This window comes from Oncorhynchus masou, chromosome 24 (genome assembly GCF_036934945.1).
Source record: "Oncorhynchus masou masou isolate Uvic2021 chromosome 24, UVic_Omas_1.1, whole genome shotgun sequence".
NCBI lineage: Eukaryota > Metazoa > Chordata > Actinopteri > Salmoniformes > Salmonidae > Oncorhynchus > Oncorhynchus masou.
Window position 1 is genome coordinate 18,030,858 of NC_088235.1, and position 16,723 is coordinate 18,047,580.

Genomic DNA, 16,723 nt, shown 5'->3' on the forward strand with positions numbered 1-16,723 from the left:
TAGAATTCAGCCAGCAACATTTTCACAAAAACAAGAAAAGCATTCAAATAAAATCATTTACCTTTGAAGAACTTCAGATGTTTTCAAAAGACTCTCAGTTAGATAGCAAATGTTCAGTTTTTCAAAAAATATTATTTGTGTAGGACAAATCGCTCCGTTTTGTTCACGTTTGGCTATGAAAAAAACCTGTATCCAGTTATAGCTTCAAGCTCATTAGCATAACGTAACGTAACTATTTATGAAAATCGCAAATGAAATGAAATAAATATGCTATCTCTCAAGCTTAGCCTTTTCTTAACAACACTGTCATCTCAGATTTTCAAAATATGCTTTTCAAAAGCTAAACAAGCATTTGTGTAAGAGTATTGATAGCTAGCATAGCTATAAGCCTAGAATTCAGCCAGCAACATTTTCACAAAAACCAGAAAAGCATTAAAATAAAATCATTTACCTTTGAAGAACTTCGGATATTTTTAATGAGGAGACTCTCAGTTAGATAGCAAATGTTCCGTTTTTCCTGAAATATTCTTTGTGTAGGAGAAAAATGCTCCGTTTTGTACATCACTTTTGGCTACCAAAACACCCCGAAAATTCAGTCACCAAAACGCCAAACTTTTTTCCAAATTAACTCCATAATATCGACTGAAACATGGCAAACGTTGTTTAGAATCAATCCTCAAGGTGTTTTTCACATATCTCTTCATTGATATATCGTTCGTGGAAGTCTGCTTTCTTCTCTGAATTAAATGGAAAAATACTTGCAGCTGAGGTTTACGCACCAATTTCGACGCAGGACACCGGGCGGACACCTGGTAAATGTGGTCTCTTATGGTCAATCTTCCAATGATATGCCTACAAATACGTCACAATGCTGCAGACACCTTGGGGAAACGGCAGAAATTGTGGGCTCTCTCCTTGCGCATTCACAGCTTCATAAGGAGACATTGGAAAACAGCGCTTCAAAAATTTGGCTCATTTCCTGTTTGAAGTTTCATCTTGGTTTCGCCTGTAGCATCAGTTCTGTGGCACTCACAGATAATATTTTGCAGTTTTGGAAACGTCAGAGTGTTTTCTTTCCAAAGCTGTCAATTATATGCATAGTCGAGCATCTTTTCGTGACAAAATATCTTGTTTAAAACAGGAACGTTTTTTTATCCAAAAATGAAATACTGCCCCTAGAGTTCAAAGAGGTTAATAGTCACATCTCCAATGCACTTCCTTTTAAACTTACTCACGGAGTCAGCATATAGATTGATGTTATTCTCTGAGGCTGCTCGGAATGTTTCCCAGTCCATGTGATAAAAACAATCTTGAAGCGTAGATTCCGATTGGTCAAACCAGCGTCGAATGGTTCTAGTCACGGGTACATCCTGTTTGAGTTTCTGCCTAGAAGACGGTAGGAGCAAGATGGAGTCGTGGTCGGATTTGCCAAAGGGAGGGCGAGGGAGGGCCTTGTATGCATCGCGGAAGTTAGAGTAGCAGTGATTGAGTGTACAAGGCAGTTAACCTGCTGTTCCTAGGCCATCATTGTAAATAAGAATTTGTTCTTAACTGAAGTGCCTTGTTAAAGAAATAGTAAATAAATAAATATTGCCCGCGTTAGTGCTGCAATCAATATGCTGATAGATTTTAGGTAGCCTTGTCCCCAGCTACAGTACATGCAGCCTCAGGATATATTTCCAGTTTACATAGTCCAGTGTCCAGTGAAGTTCTTTGAGGGCCGTCGTGGTGTCTGCTTGAGGGGGTATACACACAGCTGTGAAAATAACTGACAATAATGATCTTGGAGATAATATGGCCGGCATTTGATTGTAAATAATTCTAGGTTGGGTGAGCAGAAGGACTTGAGTTCCTGTATGTTGTTGTGAGTACACCATGAGTTGGTACTCATGAATCATACACCCCCGCCCTTCTTCCCAGAGAGGTGTTTATCTATGTTGGCTCGACGCATGAAGAAGCCCGGTGGCTGACCCGAATCATACAATATATCCCGAGAGAGCCATGTTTCCGTGAAACAGAGAATTCTACAGTCTCTGATGTCTCTCTGGAAAGCAACCCTTGCTATAATTCATCTACTTTGTTGTCAAGAGACTGGACATTGGCGAGTAGTATACTCAGAAGCGGTGGGCGGTGTGCACGCCAACGGAGCCTGACCAGGAGGCCACACCGTCTGCCTCTTCTGCAGCGATGTTGTCGGCTTCTGGTATTAGATCCACTGTCCTGGGTGGTGGTCTGAACAAAGGATCTGCTATACACAATCCATGTCTCAATTGGCTTAAAAAACCTTCTTTAACCTGTCTCCTCCCCTTCATCTACACTGATTGAAGTGGATTGAACAGGTGACATTAATAAGGGTCATAGTTTCACCTGGATTCACCTGGTCAGTCTGTCATGGAAATATCTTGTGTTCCTATGTTTTTTACACTCAGTGTAAGTCTTCTAATACCAACCATACCATTCAATGTCTAGTTTTCATCGTTAGCCATGCATAACATTTCCTTTATCAAGAGCACAGATTAAGGCAATTGTCTTAAACATGATCACAGAATATTTACATATAAATGTTTTACAGTCAGTGTGTAGTTCAGACATAAATGTCTTTCCATACCAACCATGTAGAATCTAGTTATAACCTCAAATGCAACAGGATGGCGTACTATACCCCTCTGGTATTGACTGCAGTTAATGGGCCATGATGTGAATAGACTGTATAGAGGAAAACAGGATGGAGTAGCCTACAGTACAGTACCCACTGACTGCCTGCTTGCCTGACTGACTGACTGACTGCCAATATACCCTGGAGAGCCTGAAAAGCAAACAAATGATTTTGACAGCTACTTGATGTACATCATGTTATTTAACTAAAAGCTTTCGCCAACACCCGTCTTTCCCCAACACCACTCCTCTTTCCTTGTCTTTCCTCAGTATCATCTTGCAGTGATCTTCGACACAAGTCGGCTTTCAGGGGAAAATGAGACATTGCAGTTTTTAGTTCATGCAAAAAGGTACGTTGTGACGTTATAAATGTAATACAAGGGAATGTTTTAGTGTAAGGTAACCCTAAACTCAGACCATTTGTTGGTAATGAGAAGATGTATACACACTACATAGACTGGTAAAATATCTACCTTTAATTTGTATGCTTTGCTAATCATGTCAGGTACTCCGATTTAAAAGTCCTCCATACAGACACAATTACAGGTTTGATTGGTACCCTTTCTAATCATGTCAGGTACTCAGTCGAGTGGAAGCCGATTCTGTTTGCTCACATTATCGTGTGTAATTGCATTTGCCTTGGACCTACACAATGTATGTACACGACTGGGAGGGGGCCGCCGTCACACACGACTGGGAGGGGGCCGCCGTCACACACGACTGGGAGGGGGCCGCCGTCACACACGACTGGGAGGGGGCCGCCGTCACACAGGACTGGGAGGGGGCCGCCGTCACACACGACTGGGAGGGGGCCGCCGTCACACACGACTGCTGGGAGGTATCTGCCTCGGAGGGGGCCGCCGTCACACGCGACTGGGAGGGGGCCGCCGTCACACGCGACTGGGAGGGGCCGCCGTCACACGCGACTGGGAGGGGGCCGCCGTCACACGGACTGGGAGGAGGCCGCCGTCACACACGACTGGGAGGGGGCCGCCGTCACACACGACTGGGAGGGGGCCGCCGTCACACACGACTGGGAGGGGGCCGCCGTCACACACGACTGGGAGGGGGCCGCCGTCACACACGACTGGGAGGGGGCCGCCGTCACACACGACTGGGAGGGGGCCGCCGTCACACACGACTGGGAGGGGGCCGCCGTCACACACGACTGGGAGGGGGCCGCCGTCACACACGACTGGGAGGGGGCCGCCGTCACACACGACTGGGAGGGGGCCGCCGTCACACACGACTGGGAGGGGGCCGCCATCACATTAGACTGCTGGGAGGTATCTGCCTGGGAGGGGGCCGCCGTCACACGCGACTGGGAGGGGGCCGCCGTCACACGCGACTGGGAGGGGGCCGCCGTCACACGCGACTGGGAGGGGGCCGCCGTCACACGCGACTGGGAGGGGGCCGCCGTCACACGCGACTGCTGGGAGGTATCTGCCTGGGAGGGACTGCCGACACGCGACTGCTGGGAGGTATCTGCCTGGGAGGGGGCCGCCGTCACGCGACTGCTGGGAGGTATCTGCCTGGGAGGGGGCCGCCGTCACACGCGACTGCTGGGAGGTATCTGCCTGGGAGGGGGCCGCCGTCACACACGACTGGGAGGGGGCCGCCATCACACACGACTGGGAGGGGGCCGCCATCACATTAGACTGCTGGGAGGTATCTGCCGTCACATTACACGGAACCCAAAACGGCTGCGCGTGTGCCATCGTGCATAAATGTATTTTGTCCCCTCACACCAAACTCGATCACGACATGCAGGTTAAAATATCAAAACAAACTCTGAACCAATTACATTAATTTGGGGACAGGTCGAAAAGCATTAAACATTTATGGCAATTTAGCTAGCTAGCTAGCTTGCACTTGCTACCTAATTTGCCCTATTTAGTTAGCTTGCTGTTGCCAGCTAATTTGTCCTTGGATATAAACATTGAGTTGTTATTTTACCTGAAATGCACAAGGTCCTCTACTCCGACAATTAATCCACACATAAAACGGTCAACCGAATCGTTTCTAGTCATCTCTCCTCCTTCCAGGCTTTTTCTTCTTTGAACTTATATGGTGATTGGCGTCTAAACTTTCATAGCATTACCACGATGACCGACAACTCAGTTCGTCTTTCAATCACCCACGTGGGTATAACCAATGAGGAGATGACACGTGGGTACCTGCTTCTATAAACCAATGAGGATATGGGAGTAGCAGGACTTGCAGCGCGATCTGTGTCACAAATAGAACTGACTTCTATTTTAGCCCTGGGCAAATCAGACGCTCGTTGGTGCGCACGAGCAGTGCGGGTGCAATAATTGAATAATATAGATTTCTAAATGTCGCGTACGCGACACGAGCGGTGTAGTCGGGGTATTAGACTGCTGGGAGGGGTCTGCTGTCACAGACTGCTGGCAGGGGTCTGCCATCACATTAGACTGCTGGGAGAGGTCTGCCGTCACATTAGACTGCTGGCAGGGGTCTGCCATCACATTAGACTGCTGGGAGAGGTCTGCCGTCACATTAGACTGCTGGGAGGGGTCTGCCATCACATTAGACTGCTGGGAGGGGTCTGCCATCACATTAGACTGCTGGGAGGGGTCTGCCATCACATTAGACTGCTGGGAGAGGTCTGCCGTCACATTAGACTGCTGGGAGAGGTCTGCTGTCACAGACTGCTGGCAGGGGTCTGCCATCACATTAGACTGCTGGGAGGGGTCTGCCATCACATTAGACTGCTGGGAGGGGTCTGCCATCACATTAGACTGCTGGGAGAGGTCTGCCGTCACATTAGACTGCTGGGAGGGGTCTGCCATCACATTAGACTGCTGGGAGAGGTCTGCCGTCACATTAGACTGCTGGGAGAGGTCTGCCATCACATTAGACTGCTGGGAGGGGTCTGCAATTACATTAGACTGCTGGGAGAGGTCTGCCGTCACATTAGAATGCTGGGAGGGGTCTGCCGTCACATTAGACTGCTGGGAGAGGTCTGCCATCACATTAGACTGCTGGGAGGGGTCTGCCATCACATTAGACTGCTGGGAGAGGTCTGCCATCACATTAGACTGCTGGGAGAGGTCTGCCGTCACATTAGACTGCTGGGAGGTGTCTGCCATCACATTAGACTGCTGGGAGAGGTCTGCCACACATTAGACTGCTGGGAGAGGTCTGCCATCACATTAGACTGCTGGGAGGGGTCTGCCGTCACATTAGACTGCTGGCAGGGTCTGCCATCACATTAGACTGCTGGGAGAGGTCTGCCATCACATTAGACTGCTGGGAGGGGTCTGCCATCACATTAGACTGCTGGGAGAGGTCTGCCATCACATTAGACTGCTGGGAGGGGTCTGCCATCACATTAGACTGCTGGGAGGGGTCTGCCATCACATTAGACTGCTGGGAGAGGTCTGCCGTCACATTAGACTGCTGGGAGAGGTCTGCCGTCACATTAGACTGCTGGGAGAGGTCTGCCGTCACATTAGACTGCTGGGAGAGGTCTGCCGTCACATTAGACTGCTGGGAGAGGTCTGCCGTCACATTAGACTGCTGGGAGAGGTCTGCTGTCACAGACTGCTGGCAGGGGTCTGCCGTCACATTAGACTGCTGGCAGGGGTCTGCCATCACATTAGACTGCTGGGAGGGGTCTGCCATCACATTAGACTGCTGGGAGGGGTCTGCCATCACATTAGACTGCTGGGAGAGGTCTGCCATCACATTAGACTGCTGGGAGAGGTCTGCCGTCACATTAGACTGCTGGGAGGGGTCTGCCGTCACATTAGACTGCTGGGAGGGGTCTGCCGTCACATAAGACTGCTGGGAGGGGTCTGCCGTCACATTAGACTGCTGGGAGGGGTCTGCCGTCACATTAGACTGCTGGGAGAGGTCTGCCATCACATTAGACTGCTGGGAGGGGTCTCCTGTCACATGATTGGGAGAGGGTAATAATTCCAAGCAGCCAGATTTGTATGGAAGTTAGCAGTAGAAAAATGATGAAGACCTTTTTCTTTAGACAGAAGAATTTAAGATTGAACTTTCACTTTCATTTTGCTGTAGAGAAGACAAAGCTTCGTACTTAAATCACTATTCTGTAAATTGGCATAGTTAATGTATTATTATCTACTATATGGACTATTTGTTAATTGCCTCCTATTGTTTTCTCATTGCAGTGCAAACCCTGAGCATAGACTGTTGGACAACAAGTTGGATCTGTCTATCCCACTGGTCCACGAGGTGGACACAGCTATCACTGGGTAAGAGGATAAAACATCTTTACTTTGTCTGCAATACACACATACTGTAGACATGTTGTAATACACACGTACTGTAGACATGTTGTAATACACACGTACTGTAGACATGTTGTAATACACACGTACTGTAGACATGTTGTAATACACACGTACTGTAGACATGTTGTAATACACACGTACTGTAGACATGTTGTAATACACACTTACTGTAGACATGCTGTAATACACACGTACTGTAGACATGTTGTAATTCACACGTACTGTAGACATGTTGTAATACACACGTACTGTAGACATGTTGTAATACACACGTACTGTAGACATGTTGTAATACACACGTACTGTAGACATGTTGTAATACACACGTACTGTAGACATGTTGTAATACACACGTACTGTAGACATGTTGTAATACACACGTACTGTAGACATGTTGTAATACACACGTACTGTAGACATGTTGTAATACACACGTACTGTAGACATGTTGTAATACACACGTACTGTAGACATGTTGTAATACACACGTACTGTAGACATACTGTAATACACACATACTGTAGACATGTTGTAATACACACGTACTGTAGACATACTGTAATACACACGTACTGTAGACATGTTGTAATACACACGTACTGTAGACATACTGTAATACACACGTACTGTAGACATACTGTAATACACACGTACTGTAGACATACTGTAATACACACGTACTGTAGACATGTTGTAATACACACGTACTGTAGACATGTTGTAATACACACGTACTGTAAACATACTGTAATACACACGTACTGTAGACATACTGTAATACACACGTACTGTAGACATGCTGTAATACACACGTACTGTAGACATGTTGTAATACACACGTACTGTAGACATTTTGTAATACACACGTACTGTAGACATACTGTAATACACACGTACTGTAGACATACTGTAATACACACGTACTGTAGACATGCTGTAATACACACGTACTGTAGACATGCTGTAATACACACGTACTGTAGACATGCTGTAATACACACTTACTGTAGACATACTGTAATACACACGTACTGTAGACATACTGTAATACACACGTACTGTAGACATACTGTAATACACACGTACTGTAGACATACTGTAATACACACGTACTGTAGACATACTGTAATACACACGTACTGTAGACATGCTGTAATACACACTTACTGTAGACATGCTGTAATACACACGTACTGTAGACATGCTGTAATACACATGTACTGTTGACATGCTGTAATACACACTTATTGTAGATATGTTGTAATACACACGTACTGTAGACATGCTGTAATACACACGTACTGTAGACATGTTGTAATACACACGTACTGTAGACATACTGTAATACACACGTACTGTAGACATGCTGTAATACACACGTACTGTAGACATGCTGTAATACACACGTACTGTAGACATGCTGTAATACACACTTACTGTAGACATACTGTAATACACACGTACTGTAGACATACTGTAATACACACATACTGTAGACATACTGTAATACACACGTACTGTAGACATGCTGTAATACACACGTACTGTAGACATGCTGTAATACACACGTACTGTAGACATACTGTAATACACATGTACTGTAGACATGCTGTTATACACACGTACTGTAGACATGCTGTTATACACACGTACTGTAGACATGCTGTAATACACACGTACTGTAGACATGCTGTAATACACACGTACTGTAGACATACTGTAAACCATTTCCTAGAGTTAGGCCAAACACACCCAATCCCCATAATGTATTGGTAAAGTCTCTGAACGTATGCTATCAGATGAAGTCACTAGACAACACCATGTATTATTCAAATATACATTATCCATCAGCATGGACAGGATGCTAAGATGGTTGGCTAGAATCAAGCTAATAGACAGTCTCTTTTTATTTGAGCTGTATCATGATTAATACAAACTGTCGCTTTAAGATGAAAGTCAAAAATAACCCTCAGTGTCTCTGGTAGTTTATGAGTCTGCCTGGAATCTCCCTGCTTGGACTCTCCCTGCTTTGGACTCTCCCTGCTTTGGACTCTCCTTGCTTTGGACTCTCCTTGCTTGGTCTCTCCCTCTTTGGTCTCTCCCTGCTTGGTCTCGCCCTGCTTGGTCTCGCCCTGCTTGGTCTCTCCCTGCTTGGTTGCTCCCTGCTTGATCTCTCCCTGCCTGATCTCTCCCTGCCTGATCTCTCCCTGCCTGGTCTCTCCCTGCCTGGTCTCTCCCTGCCTGGTCTCTCCCTGCTTGGACTCGCCCTGCCTGGTCTCTCCCCCGCCTGGTCTCTCCACCTCTGTTCTAAGCCTCTTGAATGATGAAAGACACCAGACAGAGCTGAGCTACATTATCAGACATCAGACAGCATTATCAGACATCAGACAGCATTATCAGACATCAGACAGCATTATCAGACAGCATTATCGGACATCAGACAGCATTATCGGACATCAGACAGCATTATCGGACATCAGACAGCATTATCAGACATCAGACAGCATTACCAGACAGCATTATCGGACAGCATTATCGGACATCAGACAGCATTATCAGACATCGGACAGCATTATCAGACATCAGACAGCATTATCAGACATCAGACAGCATTATCAGACAGCAGACATCATTATCAGACATCAGACAGCATTATCAGACAGCATTATCGGACATCAGACAGCATTATCAGACATCAGACAGCATTATCGGACAGCAGACAGCATTATCGGACAGCGTTATCAGACATCAGACAGCATTATCAGACAGCAGAGTAGAGCTGTATCTGAGGTGTTTTATCAGATCCTAGATCTTTCCTTCGTCATTGGCTTTGATACTCTAATTGATTAGTTAGAGACAATCCATTCGCTGATGACTTTATTTTGTACAACGCCCCTCGTGCCCCTACTCACCAAAAACAACTTCAATGATGGCTTTGACTAAAGTATGTAGCGATTGATAGAGCAGTGGAAGAAATGAGTGTGAGTCGTCAGGCTACTATTCTCACAGAACATGACAGCTTTCCTCTACCACAGGACTTGAAGAAAACATCTGGGGACACACCATCTTTAATCAGTCTCTCTAACAGTACATTGATCTATAAAACATACAGACCTACAAAAACATGTTATCCATTTGATTTGATATCTGTAAATAATGATCTTGGCATGAATCTGTTGGGGCTGCGCAATACCATATCACTTTCTATCCGTCTACAGTTTAGTGACTCCAACATCCTTTCTGTATGGGAACTCCATCGGTGCCTCTCGCTTCGTCCAGCTGGAGGACATGGAGTGTAACTTCCAGCCTTTAAACTTCACCTTTCAGGTATTGGTGACACCTGTACATCCGGGAATCCCCATTCAAGTCAAATATATTGATATGGCTGTACCAGTAGCTCTACCTCATCTACCTCGTCAAAACATGCAGCATATTATTTTGGCTCCTTGTAAACATATCTCTCTATCGCTCTCTCTCACTACTCTCTCTCTTTTGCCCTCTCTTTCGCTCTCTCACAACTACTCTCTCTCACTACTCTCTCTCTTTTGCTCTCTCACACTACTCTCTCACTCTATTCTCTCTCTATCCCTGTCTCTCATCCACCTTTTCTTTCTTTCTACCCCCCCACATTCTCTCTTACCTCAATCCTCTACCTCTCTTACCCCTGACCTTCTATTTCTCTCTACCCTTCACCATCTTTCTCTCCCTAATATTTCCCTCCACCTCTTTCATCGTCTTCCAGGTGATCAACAACGGCCCCAGCAGGTTACCTGGCTCCATAGTGGACATCAGGATCCCAAACCGACTGGCTGGCAATGGGGCCGACATGTTCCTCATCATGGACTCACAGGTGGGAACCTTCCAACAGCGGTTTATACATCAAATTCAAACAATCAGATTCATTTATACGGTCCTTTTTACATCAGCAGTTATCGTCAGGTGCTTTTACATTAACCAGGCCTCGACCTCAAAGAGACAGGAAAAACATCCTAGAAGGAGGATATCTAGACAGGAACCAGGCTCCAATTTTTGTTGCCTTTTATCCAAATGACTATCCTCTTGTTTTCCTTCAAAATCCACCCATTGGCCCAAACTGAGGGGAGACCAAAGATAGCACAGCAGTCTATCCACACTATCCACCCCTTCGCCCAAACGTCAGTACCTCTGGCGTTGTTTAGGGGTTCATCCCCCACACACGATAAACATGAGCCGGCATTAAAAAAATGTGGGGGAAATATTTCCATATTGCAATTTCCTTGAATTCCAGTCATTTTTATTTCACCTTTTATTTAACCAGGTAGGCAAGTTGAGAACAAGTTCTCATTTACAATTCTGACCTGGCCAAGATAAAGCAAAGCAGTTCGACACATACGACACAGAGTTACATATGGAGTAAAACGTCATCCTAGCAGGTGTTAATGTCATCCTAACATGTGTTAATGTCATCCTAAAATGTATTGTCATCCTAACATGTGTTAATGTCATCTCCTAACATGTGTTAATGTCATCCTAACATGTGTTCATGTCATCCTAACATGTGTTAATGTCATCCTAACATGTGTTAATGTCATCCTAAAATGTATTGTCATCCTAACATGTGTTAATGTCATCCTAACATGTGTTAATGTCATCCTAACATGTGTTAATGTAACCCTAACATGTGTTAATGTCACCCTAACATGTGTTAATGTCATCCTAACATGTTAATGTCATCCTAACATGTGTTAATGTCATCTCCTAACATGTGTTAATGTCATCCTAACGTGTTAATGTCACCCTAACATGTGTTAATGTCACCCTAACATGTGTTCATGTCATCCTAACATGTGTTCATGTCATCCTAACATGTGTTCATGTCATCCTAACATGTGTTCATGTCATCCTAACATGTGTTAATGTCATCCTAACATGTGTTAATGTCATCCTAACATGTGTTAATGTCACCCTAACATGTGTTAATGTCACCCTAACATGTGTTAATGTCATCCTAACATGTGTTAATGTCATCCTAACATGTGTTAATGTCACCCTAACATGTGTTAATGTCATCCTAAAATGTATTGTCATCCTAACATGTGTTAATGTCATTCTAACATGTGTTAATGTCACCCTAACATGTGTTAATGTCATCCTAACATGTGTTCATGTCACCCTAACATGTGTTCATGTCACCCTAACATGTGTTCATGTCATCCTAACATGTGTTCATGTCATCCTAAAATGTATTGTCATCCTAACATGTGTTAATGTCATCCTAACATGTGTTAATGTCATCCTAAAATGTATTAATGTCATTCTAACATGTGTTAATGTCACCCTAACATGTGTTAATGTCATCCTAACATGTGTTCATGTCATCCTAACATGTGTTCATGTCATCCTAACATGTGTTAATCCTAACATGTCATGTCATCCTAACATGTGTTCATGTCATCCTAACATGTGTTAATGTCGTCCTAACATGTGTTCATGTCGTCCTAACATGTGTTCATGTCAACATGTGTTCATGTCATCCTAACGTGTTCATGTCGTCCTAACATGTTCATGTCCCTAACATGTTAATGTTAATGTCGTCCTAACATGTGTTAATGTCAACATGTGTTCCTAACATGTGTTCAAACGTGTCATCCTAACGTGTTAATGTCATCCTAATGTCATGTCCTAACATGTGTTAATGTCAACATGTGTTAATGTCATCCTAACATGTGTTAATGTCATCCTAACATGTGTTCATGTCATCTAACATGTGTTAATGTCATGTCATCATCCTAACATGTGTTAATGTCATCCTAACATGTGTTAATGTCATGTCATCCTAACATGTGTTAATGTCATCCTAACATGTGTTCATGTCACCTAACATGTGTTCATGTCGTCCTAACATGTGTTAATGTCAACATGTCCTAACGTGTTAATGTCACCTAATGTCGTCCTAACATGTGTTCATGTCATCCTAACATGTGTTAATGTCGTCCTAACATGTGTTAATGTCGTCCTAACATGTGTTAATGTCATCCTAACATGTGTTAATGTCATCCTAACATGTGTTAATGTCATCCTAACATGTGTTAATGTCATCCTAACATGTGTTCATGTCATCTTAACATGTGTTCATGTCATCCTAACATGTGTTCATGTCGTCCTAACATGTGTTCATGTCGTCCTAACATGTGTTCATGTCATCCTAACATGTGTTCATGTCGTCCTAACATGTGTTCATGTCGTCCTAACATGTGTTCATGTCGTCCTAACATGTGTTCATGTCGTCCTAACATGTGTTCATGTCATCCTAACATGTGTTCATGTCAGTGTAAAGTAACACTTGTTTTCCCCTAGCTCCTTTCAGATTATACTTACCAGTCTCTGTGTTCATCTTGTCTGTTACTCTGACCTACTATAAGAAGAAGAAGAGAACCTCCGTGTGAAATGACCTCTCCTTACCCTATTGGACAGGGAGACTACAGTCAGTGTTAACACAGAACAAGTCTGTATCCCAAATGGCAGCCTATTCCCTATTTGTATGGTATTCACTTGGAATCTGTTAACAATGGATATAAAGGAGTTAAACAGTAATTGGTAACAACCTGGTACCAAGTGGTGGGCAACACAATGTCAGAAATGACCTTTTTCATGTACCATAAATCAGCTAATAGCAGGGTGCAGTTGTTATGAGGGTCAACTATCGTTCTCTCTCTCACACACTCTCTCTCGCTCTCTTTCTCTTGGTCTCTCTCACACACACACAAACACACACACACACAGGCAAAAGTAGTGCCCAATATAGGGAATAGTGTACAATTTCTCAAGCTGTGGATTGAAGCAACAAAGATGATGAATCTCAAATATAAAATATTTGTTGTTGCCAAATATAAAATATGTATTGTTTAACACGTTTGGTTACTACATGATTTCAAATGTGTCATGTCATAGTTTTGGTGTCTTCACTATTATTCTACAATGTAGAAAATAGTAAATAAAGAAAAACCCTTGAATGAGTAGGTGTGTTCAAACTTTTGACTGGTATTGTGTGTATATAAACACTCTAAACATCCGACCCGATGGCTCGGAGGTGTCAGCATGGTCCTAAAACACATTATTGCCTCGTTTTGTATCACATTCCAATGATGAAACTGTGAGGGACAAAAATGGAATTTCAGAATATAGAGGCGACGTGTTGTCCAGAGTGAAAGTTGTGCCCCTGCTTAAAACATGTAAAAAAATAAACATTCATTGTGAAACGTTAAATTATCTGAGTGGGTCTTAAAAGTAAAATTATTGGTCTTGCTCAGGAGAGTCCTCTACTCACCTGTAGAATGTGTTGTTGAACATTACTGAGATATTTATTTTTCCACCTCCCATCCTCCTCCTCCCATCCACCTCTTCCCATCCACCTCTTCCCATCCTCCTCCTCCCATCCACCTCTTCCCATCCACCTCTTCCCATCCTCCTCCTCCCATCCACCTCCTCCCATCCTCCTCCTCCCATCCACCTCTTCCCATCCTCCTCCTCCCATCCACCTCCTCCCATCCTCCTCCTCCCATCCACCTCTTCCCATCCTCCTCCTCCCATCCTCCTCTTCCCATCCACCTCTTCCCATCCACCTCTTCCCATCCTCCTCTTCCCATCCACCTATCCCATCCTCCTCCTCCCATCCACCTCTTCCCATCCTCCTCCTCCCATCCTCCTCTTCCCATCCACCTCTTCCCATCCTCCTCCTCCCATCCACCTCTTCCCATCCTCCTCCTCCCATGCTCCTCTTCCCATCCACCTCTTCCCATCCTCCTCCTCCCATCCACCTCTTCCCATCCTCCTCCTCCCATCCTCCTCCTCCCATCCACCTCTTCCCATCCTCCTCCTCCCATCCTCCTCCTCCCATCCACCTCTTCCCATCCTCCTCCTCCCATCCACCTCTTCCCATCCTCCCTGCCCTTTCTCATCTTCCTCTGTCTCCCCAGGTGGCGGAGGGGCAAGGGAACTGCACCCCCATAGGAACCCCCAGCCCTGTTCCATCTCCCAGGACAGAGAGAGTATCTTCCACACCATCTTTGCCTTCTTCACCAAGTCTGGACGCAGGGTCCTGGTGAATAAACAGAGAGAGAGAGAGGGTCTATACACTCACACACCCATGAACACACAGCACAGGCACAGAGAGAGAGAGGGTCTAAACACTCACACACCCATGAACACACACAGCATAGGCACAGAGAGAGAGAGGGTCTATACACTCACACACCCATGAACACACACAGCATAGGCACAGAGAGAGAGAGGGTCTATACACTCACACACCCATGAACACACACAGCACAGGCACAGAGAGAGAGAGGGTCTATACACTCACACACCCATGAACACACACAGCACAGGCACAGAGAGAGAGAGGGTCTATACACTCACACACCCATGAACACACACAGCACAGGCACAGAGAGAGAGAACACACAGCACAGGCACAGAGAGAGAGAGGGTCTATACACTCACACACCCATGAACACACACAGCACAGGCACAGAGAGAGAGAGGGTCTATACACTCACACACCCATGAACACACACAGCACAGGCACAGAGAGAGAGGGTCTATACACTCACACACCCATGAACACACACAGCACAGGCACAGAGAGAGAGGGTCTATACACTCACACACCCATGAACACACACACACGCACACCTGGACTGTCCCAGTCAGTGGACTTTAAGGTTCACTGAAAGTGTTTCCCTTGGTGATGTATCATGTGTGTGTTGTGTAGCATCTGTCCATCTCTCCCACTTTCTTTCTCTTTCTCTCTCTCTCTCTCTCTTTTTCTCTCTTTCTCTGTCTTTTTTTCTCTCTTTCTCTCTCTCTCTTTTACTCTCTCTCTCTCTCTCTCTCTCCTCCTTCTCTCTCTCTCCTCCTTCTCTCTCTCTCTCTCTCCTCCTTCTCTCTCTCTCCTCCTTCTCTCTCTCTCTCTCTCTCCTCCTTCTCTCTAACAGGACTGTGACCGGCCAGGGAGAGCATGTTTAACCATCTCATGTACTCTGGGCTCCCAGTCCAAAGAGGAAGTTGTCAGTATACATGTGAAAGTTCTACTAAACACAGAGATACTGAAGAGGGTAAGTACATGGATATTAGTTATTACGTAGTTGTTAGATACACTACCGTTCAAAGGTTTGCCCATTATCAGCACTTCTGTGTTCCAATGGCACGTTGTGTTAGTTAATCCAAGTTGATCATTTTAAAAGACCAATTGATCATTATAAAACCCTTTTGCAATTATGTTAGCACAGCTCAAAACTGTTGTCTTGATTAAAGAAGCAATAAAACTAGTTCAGTATCTGGAGCATTTGTGGGTTCAATTACAGGCTCAAAATGGCCAGAAACAAAACTTTCTTCTGAAACTCGTCTATTCCTGAGAAATGAAGGCTATTCCATGTGAGAATTTGCCAATAAACTGAAGAGTGCTGTGTACTACTCCCTTCACAGAACAGCGCAAACTGTAACCAGAATAGAAAGAGGAGTGGGAGGCCCCAGTGCACAACTGAACAAGAGGACAAGTACATTAGTGTCTAGTTTGAGAAACCGACACCTCACAAGTCCTCAACTGGCAGCTTTATTAAATAGCACCCGCAAAACACCAGTCTCATTGTCAACAGTGAAGAGGCGACTCCAGGATGCTGGCCTTCTAGGCAGAGTTGCAAAGAAAATGCCATATTCAGACTGGCCAATAAAGAATAGATTAAGATGGTCAAAAGGACACAGAGACTGGACAGAGGAAGATTGGGAAAAAAAATATTATGGAC

The 16,723-nt window shown here is 44.9% G+C and overlaps 1 protein-coding gene across 1 annotated transcript in view; it reads left to right on the forward strand.

The window, feature by feature from the left end:
• The window catches only part of LOC135511874 (integrin alpha-9-like), a 201,312-nt gene that overhangs the window by 129,908 nt on the left and 54,681 nt on the right, over positions 1-16,723 (forward strand). The window contains 7 exon segments of the mRNA XM_064933377.1: positions 2,926-3,005; positions 6,819-6,902; positions 10,160-10,268; positions 10,684-10,791; positions 14,897-14,918; positions 14,921-15,021; positions 15,917-16,036. Of these exon segments, the coding sequence (XP_064789449.1) occupies positions 2,926-3,005; positions 6,819-6,902; positions 10,160-10,268; positions 10,684-10,791; positions 14,897-14,918; positions 14,921-15,021; positions 15,917-16,036 (624 nt within the window).